The 23,005-nt window shown below is 37.3% G+C and overlaps 1 protein-coding gene across 1 annotated transcript in view; it reads left to right on the top strand.

Moving 5' to 3' along the window:
- LOC121731289 overlaps window positions 1–23,005 on the top strand; it is a 58,389-nt gene that overhangs the window by 32,487 nt on the left and 2,897 nt on the right. The window contains exons 18-24 of the mRNA XM_042120659.1: window positions 4,765–4,881; window positions 8,001–8,120; window positions 8,493–8,600; window positions 11,693–11,800; window positions 13,285–13,395; window positions 14,905–15,024; window positions 19,104–19,231. Coding sequence (XP_041976593.1) covers window positions 4,765–4,881; window positions 8,001–8,120; window positions 8,493–8,600; window positions 11,693–11,800; window positions 13,285–13,395; window positions 14,905–15,024; window positions 19,104–19,231 — 812 coding nt within the window. The remainder of the gene's footprint in view (window positions 1–4,764; window positions 4,882–8,000; window positions 8,121–8,492; window positions 8,601–11,692; window positions 11,801–13,284; window positions 13,396–14,904; window positions 15,025–19,103; window positions 19,232–23,005) is intronic.

Genomic DNA, 23,005 nt, shown 5'->3' with positions numbered 1-23,005 from the left:
CCGAACCCTTTAAATAGCCAAAATAATATCATCAAGCGATATGTTTTTAGAATTATTTTTAAAGTTTTATAAATGCATTTGATATCCATACTAATATTATAAATGCGAAAGTGTGTATGTCTGTCTCCTTTTCACACCCAAACCACTGTAGGTATGAATTTCTATTTCTGAAAATAGTGAAGTTTGTGTTTCTTAAACAAATGTAGAAAACATTTGTTTTTAAATGCAACTTTGAAGTAAAATAAACTTGTAACATGTAAGTCTGCGTACTCCGGTCGCATTTTGTCGTCTAATCCAAAGAAAGCTTAAGAAACGAGGTTAAACATGTCGGGGTTGGAATGGAGGGAATTTCTAAACTAAATTCTATCTTGACCATCGGGATAAAATATAGTATAGAACTGTATCCATTTACTAATCTTATATCTTTAAACGAACAATTCTTGTATAATATATTATAGTTTTTCATGAAATTTAGTATACAGGTGGTTTCGGGGGCGATAAATCGATCTAGCTAGGAATCATTTTCAGAAAATGTCATTTTATTCGTGTTTTATCGAATACCGAGCAAAGCTCGGTCAAATAGCTACTTTAAGTATAAATGCGAAAGTGGTATGTCTGTCTGTTACCTCTTCACGCCCTAGCCGCTGAACCAATTTTGCTAAAATTCGATATGGAGACCATTTGCGTCCCGGGAAAGGACATAGGATATTTTTTTCCCGTAAAAATTTACGGTTCCCATGCGATAAATCAAATTTCATCTAAATTGGTTCAGCCGTTTAAGTGTAAATTAGTAACAGATAGACATGCTTTCGCATATGTAATATTAAGTATTGATTTGTAGATCTTGGCTCTTAAGAGATAACGGAAATAGATCCATAGCGGAACTGTGTTAGAAAGAACGAGTAATTAAAATAATAAAGGAGGCGACAAGAACACCATCAATTAAGACTTGAATTTCCAATTATTTTTCCGGCTGAAAAAAAAAGAAAATAAATAGATAAAGCCTTTTTATGTTACTTAACTCTTAAGGCTGTTTTCTGAAATGAGTAAAGTTGGTTTGGCATTGAAGGCTCATACACATGATACGAATTTACGTTGCATCGTACTGCAACGTCTCTACGATATAGAATACTAAATTGTTACTGTGCAAGCCAAGTCTAGTGCAACGACACGCATGACGTAACGTAGCAACTAGCATCTAATGCGGCTTCGATACGATGCAGTTTCTGTTAGGGGGCGTCCACAAATTACGTGAGGTGTTTAAGGGGGGAGGGGGTCGAGTCAAATCTCATCTATTCTTACGTTGGAGAGAGGGGGGTCTCGGCAAATCTCACGTACTTTTTTTTCTAATTGTTACAAAAAAAAATACTTTCTAATTCGGTCCATTTCATCCATGTGCATATGCTTAAGATCTTCCTACTTTTCCTATTTTCTTCTGATTAATTTCGTTGCGTGTCCCAAGACAGTTTAACATGTCCCTCGGGCTCCCTGAGATCATATCAAAGGGTTTGGATACCGCTGTCGATCCTGACGACACAGGAGATACAGTGGTGGGAATGTGTGGTGGGCCAAAGCCCGTTTAAAAAAAATATGCTTAAGAATCTTAAGATTAATTAATATTTAACGTAATCGTAATACGATCAATAAGATCGATAACTCATTCCTTCGAAGGAATATAATTTCATTCATACTTTGACGTTATACTGTATGTACAATATACATCCTACTGACTGTCAAAGAATCCAACGCGTTTACGTAAGAAACCCACTTTTGAAAAATCTCACGTGAGATTGGGGGGTGCGGGAGGGGGTTGAATAAAATCTCACGTAATCTGACCAGGAGGCAAGGGTCAGAAAATTTAAGAAACACCTTACGTAATTTGTGGACGCCCCCTTACATTAATACCTCGATCGTGGGAATCGCAGGCACAACAGACTTACAATTTTTATGCGACAGCCGGGTGCCGCTTGGGGATTGATGGGTTAAGCTACAAAATGTTCTAATCGTTAAATGCCAAACCACAAACACAACGCGATGGATTTGGTCACTTGAAAGCTGTATTATAATAGGATTAAAATAGCAGAATTATTGGGACGTTACGTAAACTTGCCTGTTGACGTTGACGAGAATCATAATAATCCATACTTCCATACTAATATTATAAATGCGGCTGAACCGATTTTGCTGTTTGGCATGGAGCTACTTTGAGTCCCGAGAAAGGACATAGGATACTTTTCATGCCGGTAAAATGTACGATTCCTCCACGATGGACGATTTGGCGCAACGGAGTCGCGGGCATCATCTAGTTATATCATAATTACATCTTTTATAATGTGCTACGACACCGAAACGACACGATATATCGTGTTAATGTATACTAGCCTTAAGAGGATACACCAGGGGCTAGAGAAATGAAAAAAAAGTACGTGTAATATCTATAGCTGTCTCCCTTACCTCAAGCCTATACCGCAGAACGCGATAGAGACAACTGCAGAAAATCCAGAAAATCAACGATTCGTTGTCCCCTGATTCCTTCTCCAAAACTTAACCGATCTAAGTACTTTTTTCATTAAAGATTGAAAAAAGGCTTGAGCTGTGTTCCTATGTTTTGCTTTTTTTGTATAATCTAGCCAAATCTGTTTTCTGGACGTTTGAACACAGCGGAAAATCTGGCCATTTTTTTGGGTTTTTGAACGTTCATATCTTATTTAATAATTAAATTATGAAAAAAAAGAAAACATAGGGACATTGTTTTAGTGGCCGTAGATATTCAGGAAAAAAATTATAACTCTACTAGCATTATCCAGGGAGGAAACAGGGGACAACGTTTGTATGGAAAAAAGGGCGGTGTGGACTCCTCTTAAATCCTAAAGTCATAGTATAATAGTGAGGTGCGACAGTGATTACTGGAGCGAATTACTCACTCCAAACTTGTAACAGCTATCTAAGTCTGCGCGACGTAACTTTACAACTTGATAAATGATTATTCTAGGCGAAAACAGTCGGGGAAAATTAAAATATTTATATTATGTGATTTTGTAACACTTTTACCACGTCAAGAATAAAAGTATTTAATTCTATGCTTAAGTAATCCTTCTTTCTGACTCTGCATTCTAGGTGGATATTGCGACGTATCAGAAAAATATACAAACAAGTGTACTAACCAAAAAAAATGAGTGTTATTTTTTTAATAACATAATATTTTATCCCATTTAAAATCGTTGCAGAACGGTCACTCGCGGCGCGGGGGAATGAGCGGCGGTGACGCGGGGGGAGGCGCGCGCGGGGGCACGTGACGCGCGGGCGATACGTCGTGTCCATTAATTGTAGTGTTTATTAGGATAACTTTCGGAAGCTATTTCTCAACATTTTAGTACTGAGTGATTATAAAAGAAAAAATGCGTGTATTTTTATTTTTAACAAGGATCAAAATATCAAAATTTGGCTGGAAGGTTTAATTGCACCCTGTATAAAATGCGAAAAAACTTTTTCCCCAACCAATATTATTATATTATAAATTATAATAATGTAAATTAAATAACATTTTCAATTACTAGGCTTAACCCCAATTTCACCAACGTCTGTTAGTGCTAACAGCTTGTTAAAATGTCAAGTCTTCTCTTTCATTCATAAGAAAAACGAAAGAGGTAACGTGATACTAATTCGAGCGTTAACTTTAACAGTCGTTGGTGAAATTGGGGCTCAGCTATAAAAATCACATGTAGAAACTATGTTATTTTCTAAATGAACAACCTTTGAATACGTAAAAAAAATATTTTTTTGCTAGTTAATAATACGGCTCAGTTGTTAACAAGCTCAAATAGTAATTTATTTATTTTTGACAATTTTAATACTACGGGCCAGTTAACCAGCTCAAAGCTGAGGCTAATATTTTAATCTCGTTACTCGATGCAGGCTTTGGATATCGGAAAATCATTCGAGCTTGATATGGGTAGCAAATATTGCCAAAATCCAACGTAGGTAGTAGGTTCCTTCTGCAGTCTATTAACAACTTGTGATCTGTGCCGTTTTAGACAGGAGAGGTTTACACATAGACAGAACTGGCATAAAAGCACTAATAACTAAGGGCTCACACACAAAACTGCGAATTCGCATCGCATCGCAATGTCATTTTTATTATGAATTTTGTCGCAGATATTTGCGATGCGATGCGAATTCGCAGTTATGTCTGAGAGCCCCTAATGCGCAGTTAACTAAAATATGTAAGACTTAACTAGAAAGTTTCTCTCTTTTAAAACTCAATTTCTCTATATAGGTCCTTATTGAAAATGTTATAACTAAATCTATTTAAAATACAAGATCGTCACATTAAAAGTACGACTATATTATAATATTACATTTTCGCTCTATTTATTTGTTACTTCGAAGATTTTTACATTTATGCGAAATCGTTTAGCGTTACCTAAAGGGCTACCCTTTATGTTGACCCTTGTTTCAAACATGAATTTACCTAAAGACGAAGATCAACATCCATTTCTCACAAACTTTTACTTTATTAATGATTATTTTTAATAATTTCGTAAGTAATACTTAGAATAATTGGTCGCTGTTAAGCATTAGTGTCCTAACCCACAATTTTTTTGTTGATAAATTTTGAATGCAGTCTTGTTCAATCATCTAAACAACATAACTGCATTCATAACTCAAGACGTAATTTTTATGTGGGTTAGTAAACGAATGCTTAACAGCGTCCATTATTTATTATAGTCATAAGATTACCACAACCTTTACTATATTATACAGAAGATAACACTACATCGACGAGCACGAGCGGGCTACGTGTGGTGAAATCTGTTTGTCTGTCCGAGGTGTTCAACGTGGTTGAGACAAACGAAGTGCATTGCTTCACTCAGTACAACGGTGAGTTGAATCCTCAGAATACAGAATAAACGTTTATTAAAATTTATTTCGTATTTTTATTTTTTTTATTTAAAGTCTGTTCTGTATTCTGAGGTTGAATCATTACGACGATGACAAAATATAATTTTATCAATTTAACCATAGAGTAAATATACCTGCCCCCTTAGACAAAGTATTTTTCGTTATATTACGGTCGCAACATTTGTGACAATACGTAAACATTGTATCTCCCGATTTTATAATTGTATTTTATTATTTAAACTATTATTTTAACTTATAAATTGTTGTAAAACTAATCATAAGTGTATAATCTAAAAGGAAAATTAATAATTCATGAGCTAGTGAACTTTATTGTGCACTTCCAGCAAGTTGTTGTAAGTGACAGCTGACGGCACTAACGAACTTTACGAAATCAAAGTGAATGAATTTTGTTCCTGATGTTCTGCAAAAAACCCGGGGAGTATAGTGTTTTATTCACATATCATTTCACCTACTGCTCATTAATGAATAATTTTATGGTCTACAATTACTCAAAACCTATCATAAGTCACTTACAAAATTTACACTTTGGCTTTGTTGGTTCTCTCTTAGCTTGACGCTTGTGGAAGCTAATAAGATGATGAACAAACACTAGTCGACTCTGAAACACTCATATTTATAAGATTTAATTATTATTTTACACTTCTAACCATAAATATTAAAGATTAGTTTATGCAAGTGTACATTCACCAACTTATACATACCTAATAATAATATAATATGCAAAGCTGTAGGTAATCTCTTGGCTTAACTATTGTTGAAGCAAAGAAGATAATAAAAACAAATCTAACCTACACTAATACTTACATAATATAACTATATACCGTAATAATATATTATTCTATTGATCAAACTAACATACCCTGTCATTCTCGTTAAACTATACAAATATTTATATTTTTATTTTATTATATTATTTATTAAGTACAGTATACACAGATTTCAGAACTGCTTTAATCTGTTTATTCTGACTTTCCTAATATTTCTCTGTAATTCTATTTACTTAGTTTTCTTTTCAACTCTTCATTTGGCCTTTATTAATTTCCACCTTTTCCTGTGTAAATACTGTACAACTGAAACAAGTATTACTTGGGCAGAGGGTGAACATTTGCCTTACAGTTTTACCCCATTAAATAAATACTGTATTCAGTTTCAGATATCAGGAATAAATTAATTCAGAAAAATGATGACACGTTCAAATGTAGCCCGCCGGACAGAGGAGCAGCTCCGAGTTGCTCTCAGGAACGAAAGGTCTCAAAGGAGAAATGTAAACAGCTACTTGCTGAACGTGATGAGAGTGAGAAGGAAATGCTTTTAGTTTTGCAAAAAAATACAGATTTGAAATCAGAACTCAATAAATTAAATCAACAGTATGAACTCACCCGTGACCGTAACTTGGAACTACAAAGTGTCGTGGACAGTTTTGACAATGGGGATTGTCCATTTTTTTTTTTAATTTTGCTCATTACAAAAACATTTCGAGGAATAAGGTCAGTGATCGTTTTTCTGTATATAAACGAAAAAAATACCCATTAGTAACTTATATTTTTGAACAAATACGTTTAACCTTTGTTTGACCTTCAATGGCGTTAAATTAGCAATAAATTCGACCAACGTTACGTTTCGAACTTTTGGTGAGCTTCTCGTATCATCTTTCACATAATGAGAACTTGCATTTGACGAACCAGCCATTATAAATAAGATTGAAAGGAAATTTAAAACATATGCAGAGGTCGATTCGCCGCCGATGATGACGTCAGAGCGAAACTTAAAAAATTTATTGAGAAAAAACTAGCCAATGAATTTCAAAATTATTTAATTTATATTCTTAAAATACTCTATTTTAACGAAAAAAAATATAAAAAGCACATGTGATTTTTTTTGGACAATGCCCATTGTAGATTGGAATATGAACAATGCCTAGAGGACACTTGTAATATTAAAAAGAAGCTTCAAGATGCTCAGGAGTGTATTAAGTCTCTAGAGATTGAATTACATTTTAAAAAATGTGAAAAAACACAAAGCTTGTATGATGAACTTTTAGGAAATGTAAAGAACCATTCAGAAAACAGCTTAACTACTATTGACTTGACTGGGGATGACACAAAAAGTGTATCATGATACCCATTTTGAATAAAAATATATTTTATTTATTTTATTATTTATTGTTATAAACGATGACGAAATTCGTTATCAAAATGTATGGGATTTGACATTAGTCTTCGCAAGCGAAATGTCATTTAGCGATGACTTATGTCAAACCGCATACATTTTGATAACGAATTTCGTCATCGTTTTTTACGAAAGACACTTTGTCTAAGGGGCCTGGTCTCTGGTTTAACATAATTTAGTTAGCGCCTCCGTGGTCCAGTGGTTTAGAGCGTTGCTCGTGACTCGGAGGTCGTGGGTTCAACTCCCGCATTGGAAACATGTTATTTCCAAGTTTGTTTAGGAAAAAGCAGGCTGATTTCCTGACATGCAAGATGTTCCATGCGTCGGATGGGCATGTTAAAAGTCGGTCCTGCGCCTGTTGTTTCAATGATACCGGCCACCATTATTTTTAGTAAGGATAACAATAATATAAAGCCTATAATTTGCGTTGTGGGGTACCTAATAGTTTTTAACTTTATATTATTATCAGTTCTCTGTAGTCCAATATTTGGATTAGGCGGGTTTGGCCCTTGACTCGGAGGTCGTGGGTTCCTCTTTCCAAATATAAATAAATGAATAAAATAAATAAATAATAAAAAGCCTTTTATTTCTTGCCAATTACAATTTGCTCGATCAAATCACATTCTAATTATGGTAATTAAATCAATATAGTTTAAATAATGATTACAAAATTAAACAACTCATAACAATTATAGTCATGTCAAATTATAATAATTAAATCATTAAACAATAATAACAAAATTACAAGTCATAACAATAAATGAATACTTGAAAATAACACTTTTAACTCTAGTCAGGACTTAGGTCTGGGACAATCAACTGGATATAACATGGGACAATCTAAAATAGACTAGATCAATTAGGATAATCTAAGATTATCAACTACTGGAATATTCTTCTTCTTCTAGAATATTCCCCTGAGCTGGCGCTGCTGAGCCGCAGTGAGCTGATGTCGGTGCGGCTGCTCGACTCCGTGAGAGAGATGGCGATAGAGGCTAAACCACTCACGTGCGACACACAAATTAATGGTAAGTGCTAATGCTAATAAATAGTGCTAATAGCGTCCTTTTTGTAAGGAAAGAGTCAGTTCACATCGCAATTCAACGGGATGCAACATTGAATTGATAGACTTGCAGCCAGCGGTGTCAAGCTGCCTATTCCTTTGAATGGTTCATCCAAATGCCTCTCACCATTATTCTCGAGATCTTGTAATGTGAATTAATCCTTAGTAATGTTATTAGCTAGCCCGAACTATAGTTCTGGCTGTGGTGTGCCACGCTTTATTTGTATGTAAACCAAGAAGTCCAATGATGAAAAAATTCTACATGACCAAGTAGAAATTTTCACCGCCACTAAATAGTGCCTCTTTCACCATCAACCGTTCCTTGTTTTACCAACAGAATTTATTTCTTCTAAATCAGCCGAAGTGGTCACGACTTTACCTATTACTGAGGACAAAAGTATTTCTACTTTGGACTTCGGCATTGAAAAAGATACGCAGTATGAAGGTATTTAAAGATATTTTGTAAATTCATACTCTATAGGGCTACCACACATAACTGCGATTTCGCATCGCATTGCATATATCTGCGACAAAATCTATACTAATATTATAAATGCGAAAGTATCTCTGTCTGTCTGTCTGTCTGTCTCGCTTTCACGCCAAAACTACCGAACCGATTGTAATGAAATTTTGTATACAGATAGTCTAAAGCCTGAGAAAGGACATAGGCTACTTTTTTACTGGAAAAAAGGGTTGAAAGGGGGTGAAAATACGAAAATTTGTTCAAATTAAGTTAGTTCCAAAAATTCATACTAGATGGCGCCGTGCGTCTCTTACATCGCGCTAACGCTTGCCCAGCATCTTTCTATAAGAGGTGGTATCATCTTATATTTGAGTCTCGATTTTTTTCGACTCTTATTTCTATATTACGTTATTTAATAAGTCAGTACTTTATATTATATACAGTGACGTAACCTTAAACCTATCAGTGATAAATAGTTTATGGGTAAAGTTGTGTAATTGGGGGGCTAAATAAGCTTTAAAATTTGGCATAAAATAAAGTTTAATTTTAATAAAAAATGAAATATTATGTGCACACTGCACAGCTGTCTTGGGGTTTTTTTATAAAAGCTTTTGACACCAATTTTGTTGACATCGCGCGCTATAAACTGAAGTCCACGCGGACGAAGTCGCGGGCAACAGCTAGTTCATAATAAAAATGACATTACGATGCGACGCGGTGCGAATCCGCAGTTTTGTGTGGTCGAGTTAGGCCTTAGGACTAGAGGTCCCATTCTTACACTTCGAACGTCGCTTCGAACACGCGGTGTCACACGTGTGAAATAACTATGTTTACGCGTGATTCGTAAATGAGACAGCTTGTGCTCGAAACGACATTCGAATCATTAGAATACTACAAAAGTATCTTAACGATAATATTGAAAAGGCTTAAATATCATATTTTATTAGCTATAATAGTTATTTAACTGTTTATGCGATTAAGGATATTTGCGTCCAGACAAACTATTTTTATATCTAAGCATTATTTATTATAATTGGGAGTTTTCCAAGTGTTTTTATTTGTATTTTTATCAACTTAGTTTCTGGTATATCTAATTAAAATATAATAATACTTACAATAATTTATCTTGAATGTAATATTGTGTTATTATTGTTATTTATTTAATCTTTCCTACGTTTTCTTGTGTATTGAAGACAAAGTTTTATAAAACAAGTCCGGACGGAGCCGGCGTGTAATCGCATTTTGTAGGAAATAAAACATAACTGTCATTTATGGTTTTTAACCGACTACAACGAAGCTAAAATAATTTAATTTAATCTAATTATTTCGATAGTCTGTACGTAGGTGTTCTATTTATGTGCCTAATGTCTACTAGTCCGATTTTAACATTGAGGTGTCAATAAATTATAATATTACTCCCCACACCGATTTCGGTGACGGTGGCCAGTTTTTATTTTTAATTTTTTATGTGATAAGGGGGCAGACGAGCAAACGGATCACCTGATGGAAAGCAACTTCCGTCGCCCATGGACACTCGCAGCATCAGAAGAGCTACAGGTGCGTTGCCGGCCTTTTAAGAGGGAATAGGGTAATAGGGGAGGATAGGGAAGTTTACCGGAGGCCCAATCCCCTACCCGAATAGGGTAGGGGATTGGGCCTCCGGTAAACTCACTCACTCGGCGAAACACAGCACAAGCGCTGTTTCACGCCGGTTTTCTGTGAGAACGTGGTTTTTCTCCGGTCGAGCCGGTCCATTCGTACCGAAGCATGGCTCTCCCACGTATAGTTTCATTGAAACCAGGCCAGGTACGCTGGAGTAATTTTATAGTGCCCAAGTGTTTGCGCAGTACTCAAGAGCACTCTCTATTCCTTCACCCTCATAACCCAGTGGGACGGAAGACCGACACGACTGGCGATCAGGCGCAGGACCGACTTTTTTCATGTCCATCCGATGCATGGATCATCTTACTTGTCAGACAATCAGGTGATCAGCCTGCATTGTCCTAACCAAACTAGGAAATAACGTCATGTTTCCAACGCGGGAATCGAACCCACGGGCCACGACCTCCGAGTCGAGAGCCACGCTCTTAACCACGGAGGCGTTATAGGAGGTTAAAGTCATAACTTGTCACTTATTCAACTACAATTCGCTGTAGTCTCTTTGTACTCTCTTGTTGCCGCACTCAGAGCCGAATATTAATTAGGTACTTAACTAAAATTAAATGAAGATTTTGACATAAGCTCCATACATTATCTGTCGACTGTCAATTAACTCTTCATTATATAATTGATCATCGTTAAGTGTATCTGAGTGCGGCCGTTAGTACAGCTCCGGATTTATAAATAGGCCGATATGGGCCACGAGCCACTATAGATTACTTACGGTGCGTCCACATTTGTATCTTTGCGCGATCAGATCTCCAATCAGAATCATCGAAGCGTGTCAAAATGATACGCGTATCAGGATTCGCCCCGATCGCTATTGACCGCGTATCTGGTACGTGTTGTATCAAATACGCGCATGATCGGCAGAATGATCTAATAGGCGTCCACACTATGATACGCATACTTGATACGGCGCGATGATCGCGACGGAGATCAGCGGGGCTAAAATGGTCACATTTAGCAGTTCCTCTCAATCAATTCAGCAAATGAATTGTCAAAACTGTCAAACTGACAAATGTCAAATCAGTACAAAAATACAGAAATGAATTGCAAGCAGAGTTACATTTTGCGATTTTAGAAAAATGAATCATATTATGATTCTTCAAAGCGACCATTTTAGCCCCACTGATCGGAGATCTGATCGCGCAAACGATACAAATGTGGACGCACCCTTACGGGCGGCAGAAATAAAGTTGACTACTCGCATGAAAAATATAAATTCTGCACTGCGTTAGTATGTAAAGACTAAACTATTATGGTTACAATTTGCCTTTTAGATTTTGAGACCTTCAGCTACGCAACATAACATTATTTTCTTTAAATATTTAGGTCTACCCTCGTCAATGTTGCTAGGTCCCACTTAGCACATTCCTGACTAAGCTTATATGTTAAGTGAATTGGTGTTCCAGTATTGGAAGCTACGGCCAACCTTCGTCAGAAGGGTGGCAGGAGTCCGGCAGACTTCGTCATATCCAGCAATTTAAACGCGCAGAAATGGATGGATGGATATAAGAATAGTAAGTTGCTGCTAAGATGTTTCTTTAAAATAATTATGTACAGTCATGGGCGTACCCAGGTTCTGGGCCAGGGGGGGCAAATAACCCAGGTTGTGAGCCGGGGGGGGGGGGGGGGGGGGGGGCAAATCAGTTTTTTATATAAGCTAGGTGTTTATAAAGAATAAAAAATTTATAATTTTTAGTTGTAAAAATGTTGTATTGCAAACAAATGGCAAAAATTCGTTTTCTTAATTTTTGATTTTTATAGATAAAAGTAGTTAGATAATATACTTAGTAGGGACGTCAACATGATCCAGAGATCCGCATACATATTTTCGTAATTTTTCGGCAGCGGTCATACTTCCCGAGCGTCGGAAGACGTCGCTGCAAGCGCTGTTTTAGCCCGGGCCGCACATTGTCCGAATTCTGATCAGAAACAGTTGAATTTCGCCGGACCGCCACCCCGCACACTATCCGAAATATCCTTCCGGCGAGTTCGAGCTCACTCGGCTCAGTACAAAATGTAAGAGACAGCGCGGACGTTCAACTGTTTCTGATCAGCGGACAATGTGCGGCTGGGCTTAAGAGGAGTCCACACCGCCGTTTTTCCATACAAACGTTGTCCCCTGTTTCCTCCCTGGATAATGCCGGTAGATTTATGATTTTTTTCCTGAATATCTATGACCACTATTAGCATGTCCCTATGTTTTCTTTTTTTTCATAATTTTATTATTAAAAAAGATAGGAACGTCCAAAAACCCAAAAAAATGGCCAGATTTTCCTCTGTGTTCAAACAACCAGAAAACAAAACTGGCTAGAATATACAAAAAAAAATAAAACATAGGAACACAGCTCAAGCCTTGCTTTAATTCTTAATGTAAAAGTATGTACTTAAATCGGTTAAGTTTTGGAGAAGGAATCAGCGGACAACGAATCGAAGATTTTCTGTTCTTTTATTAGAACTTTTGTCGTGTTGTCTCTATCGCGCTCTGCGGTGGGAGACTTGAGATTGGTGAGACAGCAATACATTTTCAAATACCTATATTCAATTTCTCTCGCCCTTGGTGTATCCTCTTAAACCTAACTTTAAGAAAAACAGCGCTTTGCAGCGACGTAGAGGCGTCTGACGTTGCTTGGACGTAACGTCATCGGCCACATCGCGTATTAATAGCACTTATTGACGGACCGGCGACAGCGGACAGCCACCGGCTATAAAATATTTTCTTCTATTTCCTTTGAACAAGGTGCAAAATGCAAGTGCATTGTTTGGGGCTCTTACATTTCATAGATTAGGGTGTTTTCGTGATGACGACAATTAGCGAAGATTTCCATGCGCATTATTACGTAATTTGGGAGTAGGTACTGTAATTATCCATAACTCTGCATCTTCGCCAAGATGGATTATTTACACATAGTTACAATATCCAATCATAATAAAGAGATAATGTGACCAAATTTATATAGACGAATAAATTTAACAAGCGTTAAATTAGTCCTTTTTCCAGATCCAAAGTCACTGAACCTGAGCCAAGTAACCGTCAACGAACTTCTAGAGCGGGCTTTCACCACTTCGACGTCCAGGGCGCCAGGAGTTCCGCAGAACGCCTTCAGCTGTGGTACGCCGCCATCTAGTTACACCCGCCAGTTTCATCCGCCTAAGCCGTTTATTGTACGCCGAAAATCTAGTATCGAGATCTAGTACCAATCATCTAGTAAAACTCATCACAATACCAGAGTAGACAGAATGATAGAGTATGCCGACTTAGAACTGATGTTGAAATTTTTAAATTTGACGTATTATGACGAAAATCGTTGCTAGGGTTGTTAACTTGTTGTTGTTACCTACGAATTTAAAAATATGACATATTCGATGGACGTGTTTCTCTTTGGTCGTATTGTTGTTTGTGTTTTGGCACATGCCATTAAAATTGTCAGAATCCAATTTTGAAATCTTTATTTTAAATATTTAAAAATAAATTATATCAGCCAGCGCGAGGCACATTCCGTTCATAATCCTAGTGAAACCCGACGAATTTGACAGATATTGAAACCTGTCCGTTTCTTTGCAGTCGAACTACTGGTCGTTATGTCTATTGTGACAATACAATGAGATTACACCGAAATGAGTCGGTTGTTTGATCAGCCTATATCTCACTCTCGAGATAATTAAATTTTGACATTATGAGACGAGTAGTTACTCGTCTGATAATGTCAAAATCTCGACATTATCTCGACTAAACTCTATAAAAATGTGTTATTTCGATGATAGATCTACGCGAGAAAAAATGTTTGTCATGCTAGGGTGAATAGAGATGAAGAGACAAACCATCAAACATCGAGAAAACATGTAGAGTGAGATATCTCGTTGGCATATGCTCGGTAAGCTGACGGAACAAAATCGATCTACGCCTGAGCCCCTAGCCAAGTCGTTTTCTTTATCGCTTCTTCATAGACTCGACGATCGAAATGTGTAGAATTTACATGACATGAGTCGAACGTCAACTTCATATTATTGTCGAACGCTTTAATTCAGCTCGATCGTGGGAATCGCAGACACAGTAGATTTTCAATTGTTATGCGACAGTCGGGTGCCGCTTAGGGAATGATGGGTTATACATATTATGTGAATTCCATACAATTTTTATTGGCGATTCTATAAAGCTGAAAGCAATAAAACGTGTTGGCTAAAGGCTCTGTAGGCATACTACGAAACCGCTTTGAGACTCAAACAATCGACTGAGAATGCCGCGTCCTGCTTTAACAACGTAATTTCTCGTTTGTTAGAGAAGGACGCGGCATTCTCGTACAATTGTTTGAGTCTCAAAACGGTTTCGTGGTACGGCCCCTGATCTCTTGCCAGTCGTGTCAGTCCATTCCACTAGGCTATTGCTAAGTACTCACGTACGGTTTTGCTCGATAGTTTTACTCCAAATCGAAGGAAATGACATATTTGACATATTTAATTCCATCGAGCCGGCTCGAAGCGAGCCTTCGAGCTGTCAGTTTTGGCGGTCCACACGGTTTGGAGTAAAACTATCGAGCAAAACCGTATGTCAGTACTCAGCATATTATGAGAGTAGAACAAAAAGTGTTTATCATAATATTCTCTACGTTTTCTACCGCAGTGGCCATGGAGAAAGAAGATTCAAGCGCTAGCAAGACTGATATTATAACCAACAGTGCAAAGACCTCACAAGATCCGTTTAGGAATGTGTCCAACGTGACAACTAAGGACAACATATCGGGTAATAATAATATCTATGGACGCTTCACACCAGTGGCGGATTTACAAATTTGCGGCCTGTAGGCTATTCAATTTTTGCCGCCCCTATAACTGACCTTTGAAATTCAATACGTTAGTTTAGTTCACAATCATATCCCACCAAAAACATTTTTTGAATTTTTTTGCTGAGACGACCACACAAGGTTTCACCCTGTGCGGTAGCGTATGCCATACATATTTACTGGTGTGTAGAATTTGTTTAAGTTAGGGTCGGTAGAGTTAGGCCGTGTAGATTCAGAAGCTTGGCTCTACGTGAGATCTCATATCTTTTTCACAAGGTAAACCGTAAACCTAATAATATGTGGTCGTCTCGGCAATATTTTACAAGAAATGTTTTTGGTGAGATTTTTTGGTGATTCCGGTAAACTCACTCACTCGGCGAAACACAGCGCAAGCGCTGTTTCACGCCGGTTTTCTGTGAGAACGTGGTATTTCTCCGGTCGAGCCGGCCCATTCGTGCCGAAGCATGGCTTTCGTGCCGCAGTTGCCGTTGCCAAGAAATTCGTATATCGCGCGGGAACCGTACATTTTCCGGGTTGCAAAGTATGGATATTGGATAGCCTCTCTTGAAAAAAATCCACGGTCCGTACATTGTCAATACCCTTATTGTCGCGATAACAAAGCCGATTCATATTATTATTGATGGGCTTAGGGTCTAAAACAGGGGTTCCCAAACTTATTTTGTCTACTGCCCACCATAAGAACAAATTATGTTTTAGCGCCCTTGTTTCAATTTAAAATGCATCCAAATGAAAAAAATCACCCCGCAAGCCTTTAGACAATGTCATTTTTTCTGGGTTCCACAGACCTTTAGTGCCCTGGGGGTGGCCCTTCAGACCTTCAGCGCCCACAAGGGGGCGATGTCGCCCACTTTGGGAAAGACTGGTCTAAAATATGGGCTCATCGCACACGAGATAAGACCTATCGGTCATTCGACTGTTACTCTGTAGGTTTACTCGATAGCTCTTGTGCTCAAGACCCTTTGAAGTCCTTTGTAATGTCAGATACTCCGATTTTTATACGGATTCATGATCGTTGAACTGTAATCCATACTAATCTTATATATAAAATTCTCGTGTCACAATTTTAGGCCGCGTAAATTTTATATGCATATTCAGTGGGTCTGAGAATCGGCTACTGGGTACTTTTTATATTGATAAGTGCATTTGTTAAATAAATAATAGTAAATTATTACAACTCGAGACTGACGGCGACTATTGTTTGTGCGACGGGATAGCGCTGGACGTTGCCATGGTGACATACTTAATAATGATAATAAATAAATAAAAATTGTTTTATTTCCGAATAGATTTGTAACAAATACTTTCAGAACGTTGATGCTAATGGTGCCTACCACCGGTTCGGGAACTATCCCGGCGAGAAGAACCGGCGTAAGAAACTCGCACGGGGTCCCACTTTTTACCAAAAAAGTGAGAAAAAAATTAATCTTTTTAAAATAAAATTTACAATTGTAACTTAAAACTATACAATGTCAACATCCATACATAATTGTAAGTCATAATATAATAATGTAGAAGTAGCCTTGCAAGGAGCCATCCTACTCCCAAGATGTGCCATCGTTTATGAAATCATTGACCTTGTAATAGGCTTTGGCACACAAACGTTCTTTGACTACTTTTTTAAATTTATTAATCGAAAAATTTTGAACGTTTTCTGGGATTTTATTGTACAGGAGTATACATTGATCTTTAAAATATGATTTACTAACTTTACTAAGTCTGATCATCGTCAAATCCAGCTTGTGCTTATTTCTGGTGTTCCTACAATGAATGTCACTTTTAGCTTTAAATTTACTTATATTTTTTTTAACATAAATTACATTATCTGATTCTTCATCATAACAACATCTTAACACAAAGAGTGTTAATGTTACTTGTTACCAAGCGCAGCAGAATTAGGTTTGGTTCGCATCGAAACGATAGACGTGACGATGCATAATTTCGATCGCAAAATAGAATCACTGCAATGTTATCACGCTAGAGGCAGCACCAGCATAGAATGAAAAGTAAAATAAAAAGTTTTGTTCGACAATTGACGACGTTCCTGTCAATATCCTGGCACTTAGGGCCGGGACACAAAATACGATACGACGTCGTACGACGTCGCGTCGTAGAAAATCCGTAGAGATTCGATGATGACTTTCTATGACGCGACGTCGTACGATGTCGTGTCGTAGTTTTTTACGACGCGCGTCGTAGATTCCCACGACACAATGTCGCATCGTGAAACGACGTCGCGTCGTAGTACGACACGACGTCGTATCGTGTTTTTGTGTCCCGGCCCTTATACGTGCAACATTTTGACGACCTCTGTGGCTCAGTGGTGAGCGCGTTGGTAGCTCTAGCCGGTGGTCGCGGGTTCGAATCCCGCCGACGGAACAAAAAGTTTTCAATGTTCCCGGGTCTGGATGTGTATTAAATATGTGTGTGATATAATAAAAATCTTAAATATATGTATAGTATAAAAGAATTAAATATATTTCCGTTGTCTGGTACCTGTAACACAAGTCCTTCAGGTACTTAGCACGGGGCCAGACTGACGTGGTGTGAAGTGTCCATAGATATTATTATTATTATTTTGGATTTTGGTCAGATTGCTTGCTGGGCTAGTAGAATGAATAGAATAGAAAATTCTTTATTTGTACAACTTAAAACTAAACTTAAACTTTTCAGACGTCTAGCTATAGCGGTTCTTGAGATACAGCCTGGAGACACACAGACGGACGGACGGACAGACATCGAAGTCTTAGTAATAGGGTCCCACAGAAAATGGATCTAGTATATCCATTTCTGTGTAGGGGTTTATACTGTTACGTGCTAGGGTTCGAGGATTTGGAGAGAAAGACCTGGTGACTCTCTTGAAGACTTTATTAGCACTGCACTAAACACTAAGTCTAGGTCACACAAGCACAACACTTAGCACTAAGTCCAAACACTAATCACTAGGTCCAATCACTAAGCACTATCACTGTCCTAGGTCGTAGCCAAGTCGCAGGTTTCACTGGTTCACTCACTATTGATCACTTGTTGTCACTCCGAAATCGCCTTGATGATAGCTCGAAACGAACTGAATTGCCGGGCCTGCCTGCGGCTTTTTATATGGCGAGATGAATTCCAGAAAGTTCCCGATTCACGTAAACAAGTAAACAATCGTGGGAACTTTCTAGGAGGCTCGAGCATGTACCACAATAAAAGTAAACAACTAAACACGTAAACACGCAAGCAAATAAACGGTAAACACGTAAACAAACATTGGACCTTTCTAGAAGGTTCGAGTATGTACTTGCGCACCTCATGCCATCTAGTATTGAGTAGGGGATTTATGTTGCCTGTGCTCCCTCGGTAAGCTTCGCTGGTTTGTCGCTAGATGGCACCACGTGTCCGTATACCATGTACCGTAATACTACTCCCCTCTCGGAGTCAATGGCATCTCCAAATCCCACTTCTGACACCAGTTGTTACGTGCGAGGGTTCGAAGGGTTTGGAGAGAAAGACCTGCTGACTCTCTTGAAGACTTTATTCACTAAGTCTAGGTCACACAAGCACACACTAGGTCACAACACTTAGCACTAAGTCCAAACACTAATCACTAGGTCCAGGTGTCCGTATACCATGTACCGTAACAATACCCTTTGGATACGGAACCCTCAAAACACAATACAGGAAAACTATGTATAGGCGGCCCTACTGCTAACAGCAGTTTCTGCCATACAACCTTTTGTGATTTTTTATTTCTATAGTTGGAACGATATATTTTGTCCTTTTACCAGTACTTGAGACTTATTAAATCTAATATAGTGGCATCATAAATACGCCAATTTTGTTGATATTCTATCCTCTTCTACCTACAATCCATACTAATATTATAAATGCGAAAGTGTGTCTGTCTGTCTGTTACCTCTTGACGTCCAAACTGCTGAAATTTGGTATGGTAAACGATTTTTGGCGCAACGGAGTTGCGGGCGTTATCTAGCATTATCATAGTTGATTCAATATATCAATGTGTGTAATATCTCTATAGGGCCAGCCAAACGAAGTTCAAAGTCGTCGATAAACATCGTCCTGAAACTGAGCCGCCGGCACAAACGGGACTGCGTCATCTCCATCAACTTTGACGCGCAAAACGCTCAACACACTAAACGCAAATAGGTAAATCGCTTTTGATATCAACAAAATTGGTTTGTGGTTAAGGTCTTATTCTACCTTCCTAATTTAGACGTCCTACTTAGGATCCTAAAAAGAAGAATAATTAGAAGCTTCTGATTCCACCAATCAGAAGCCACACTTCCTCCGATTTTATCCGATCCTAACTTTCTAAATGCTATTTCACTTGACTAATTTTTTTTACTGAATCGATTAGACTTCTAAAGTGGAATAAGGCCTTCGTTAATATGTACTAGTACTACACTACTGCAGTCTACTGACAGTATACCTACATGTGTAATTGTGTAGTGTAAGTAGCTAGGACTGCGGGGCTAAAATGGTCGCTTTGAAGAATCATGATATGAATCATAATATGATTAAATTTTCTAAAATCGCAAAATGCAACTCAGCTTGCAATTCATTTCTGTATTTTTGTACTGATTTGACATTTGTCAGTTTGACAGTTTTGGCAATTCATTTGCTGAATTCATTGAGAGGACTAAATGTGACCATTTTAGCCCCGCAGTCCTAGCTACTTACACTACACAATTACACATGTAGGTTTTTTTTTTATGAAATAAGGGGGCAGACGAGCAAACGAGTCACCTGATGGAAAGCAACTTCCGTCGCCGATGGACACTCGCAGCATCAGAAGAGCTGCATGTGCGTTGCCGGCCTTTTAAGAGGGAATAGGGTAATAGGGGAGGGTAGGGAAGGGAAGGGAATAGGGGAGGGTAGGAAAGGGAATATGGTAGGGGATTTGGCCTCCGGTAAACTCACTCACTCGGCGAAACACAGCGCAAGCGCTGTTTCACGCCGGTTTTCTGTGAGAACGTTGTATTTATCCGGTCGAGCCGGCCCATTCGTGCCGAAGTATGGCTCTCCCACGTATAACTATATAAAGGTATATGTGTAATTGTGTAGATTTCGGTGGGGATTAGGCTCGATTAATGTATTATTTCTTTCAAACCTCTTGAATTTCGATTGTTATATAATATACCTAGTACTTGTGTTTAAAATAATATTATAGGTAAAACATTTGCGTTAAGTTAACAGTGCGTCATCGCTGCAATGATTATGATTTAGTAAGAAGTTAGAACACGACATGAGAGCGTAATATAGGTAGGTAATATTAGCTGACCCGGCAAACGTTGTTTTGCCATATAAATTATTTCTAGTAGCAATATAAAAAGTAGATAAAACCTATTCTCAGGCCTAACGAATGTACATACAAAATTTCATTGCCAAAATCGGTTAAGGCTTAAGGCGTTTTGGAGGAGTTCGCGCACAAACACTGTGGTCTGTGACACGAGAATTTTGATATAATCTATATATATAAAAATCAATTGCTGTTCGTTAGTCTCGCTAAAACTCGAGAACGGCTGAACGGATTTATCTTATCTTGGTCTTGAATTATTCGTGGAGGTCTAGGGAAGGTTTAAAAGGTGAGAAAAATTCGAATAATTGCCGGGAAAATCCTCAAAACAGCATTTTTCTATTTCCCATACAAACGTTTTCTAAATAAAATGGAGAGTCAATTTGTAATTTATTACCGCTGCATAAAGTTCAAATTCGCGTGCGCGTTGGAGGACCTAATATCGCGTTCTGAAACTCAACAAAAGTGAAAGTGAATCGCGAACGCGACAAAATTGCATAGTCTCAAAATACATAGTACATAAATAAACACAATTTTAGCTAACTTCAGTTGTTACTCTGTCCGATTATTTTTTTATTTTAGCTAACTTAAGTTGTTACTCTGTCCGATTATTTTTTTAATAAGACTATATAGAAATCGAAAGATAAATCAATAATAATAAAGACAAATTAAATTATAAATCTTAATTTAACAAGTTAAGAATAAAATGTAATTAATAAATTTATAAAATGTAATAATTATTAAAGTTATAAAATGTAATTATTAAAGTTATAAAATGTAATTATTGAATCTATAAAATGTTATTAATGAATTTATAAAATGTTATTTACTGTATCTAATTTATTTAAATCTTACTGTTTTAATTAATTATTGTAATCCAAGCTATTATGTATTATCTATATTTAAATATTTGCACGCCGTGTATGGCAGAATATGTTTGTGCTATTATTTATTATTATTAACATCTTTTTGTACATACCATATTCTGGCAAATAAAAAATATTTGAATTTGAATTTGAATTTGAATTTAAATTCTGAACGCAATCTCAATATGTATTTGACATTAGATTTGACAACCAACTGATATGTCATTCCATCCTGTCGCATTTCAGAGCACGGAAAAAATTATATTATCGTTATATCTATCTTTGTGGCTACGTGCGCGAGAACTTTCTTTACTTTGGTGATCCTTTGTGATAGTGACATTCCAAGTAATGTGTTCTTTTTTGTGATAGTGACACTTTACTGCTAAATGAGCGGGAAATTTTCTCACTTTGATTAATTACAATTTACGATGCCGAGGAGAAGACGACCTAACTTAGGTCGTCGTAGTCAATATCATACGTGGGAGAGCCATGCTTCGGCACGAATGGGCCGGCTCGACCGGAGAAATACCACGTTCTCACAGAAAATCACGCCGGATTTTAATGAAACTTTACAATAACATAGCTTATACATCAGAATAACACATAGGCTACAATTTTAACCGACTTTCAAAATGGGGGAGGTGTTATGTTCGTTTTCTTATATTCAACGATTACTCCGCCGTTTGTTAACCGATTTTCAAAATTTTTCTTTTGGTATATAGGGTATCATCCCAATTTGGTGTTATATTCACAAAAGTGGTGATCTGATGAAGGATCCATAAGTAATCCAGGGAACTCCTCAAAACTTATAGGGAAACATGTGGTGACTTCGGTTTCGTGAGAAGTATTCTAAGCATATGCTACCAACAAGTAAGATTTTGCACCGAGATATACCTGGTATACCGTGGTTCGGAAGGTGCTGAGAGAACTCCTGATTCTTTATAGATACAAGTTTGGGAGTTTCGGCGTTGTTTTAAGAACAGAAAGCATATGCTACTATGCAAATTACATTCATCATCATCATCATCACTACCATATTATACCATTTCATAGTCTTTCAGATCGAGACTCGAGTTTGTCAAGCAATCATTAAAAAACATCTATACCTACCTAATATTATAAGCCTGAAGAGTATGTTTGCTTGAACGCGTCAATCTTAGGAACTACAGGTCCGATTTAAAAACTTATCTCAGTGTTAGATAGATCATTTATCGAGTAAGACTATAGGCTATATTATATTATCACGCTAAGACTATTACGACCGAAGAAACTCAGGAAAATGTGGGAAAAACGGGGGAAATATTTTTTATGGGAAAATGTACGGTTTATGTAAAATTCCTAATTTACGCGGGCGAAGCCGCGCGGGACATCTAGTATTACTTATAAGTACTTAAGTACTTATTACAAAGACTTCTATTCAAACTGATGAAGTACATATTATTAGATTATTTTTTGACATAAACGTTAATTTTGTACACTGGCCCCTTAAAATGTCCAAAATGAAAAAAATTCGCCAAGTAATAATTTTCAATGACTTTTCCACGTTTCCTCGCGAAGGGAATAGAATTTTCCGCTAGATTTAACATTTGTTTGTAATGGATGATTCACCGTTTTCAATTGAAGTAACATGGGAATGATTTAAGAAAATTAAAATTTTGAGTAAATATCAGGGGCCTTCATTGCCTTTTAAGAGTCAAAAGTAGGTTTTCTTGCTTGATTTATTTAAATGTTTACTATTTTTTGTATGCAAATAGCCTA

This window comes from Aricia agestis, chromosome 10 (genome assembly GCF_905147365.1).
Source record: "Aricia agestis chromosome 10, ilAriAges1.1, whole genome shotgun sequence".
Classification (NCBI taxonomy): domain Eukaryota; kingdom Metazoa; phylum Arthropoda; class Insecta; order Lepidoptera; family Lycaenidae; genus Aricia; species Aricia agestis.
Note: the sequence above shows the minus strand (reverse complement) of the source record. Positions and strands in the feature narration are given on the sequence as shown.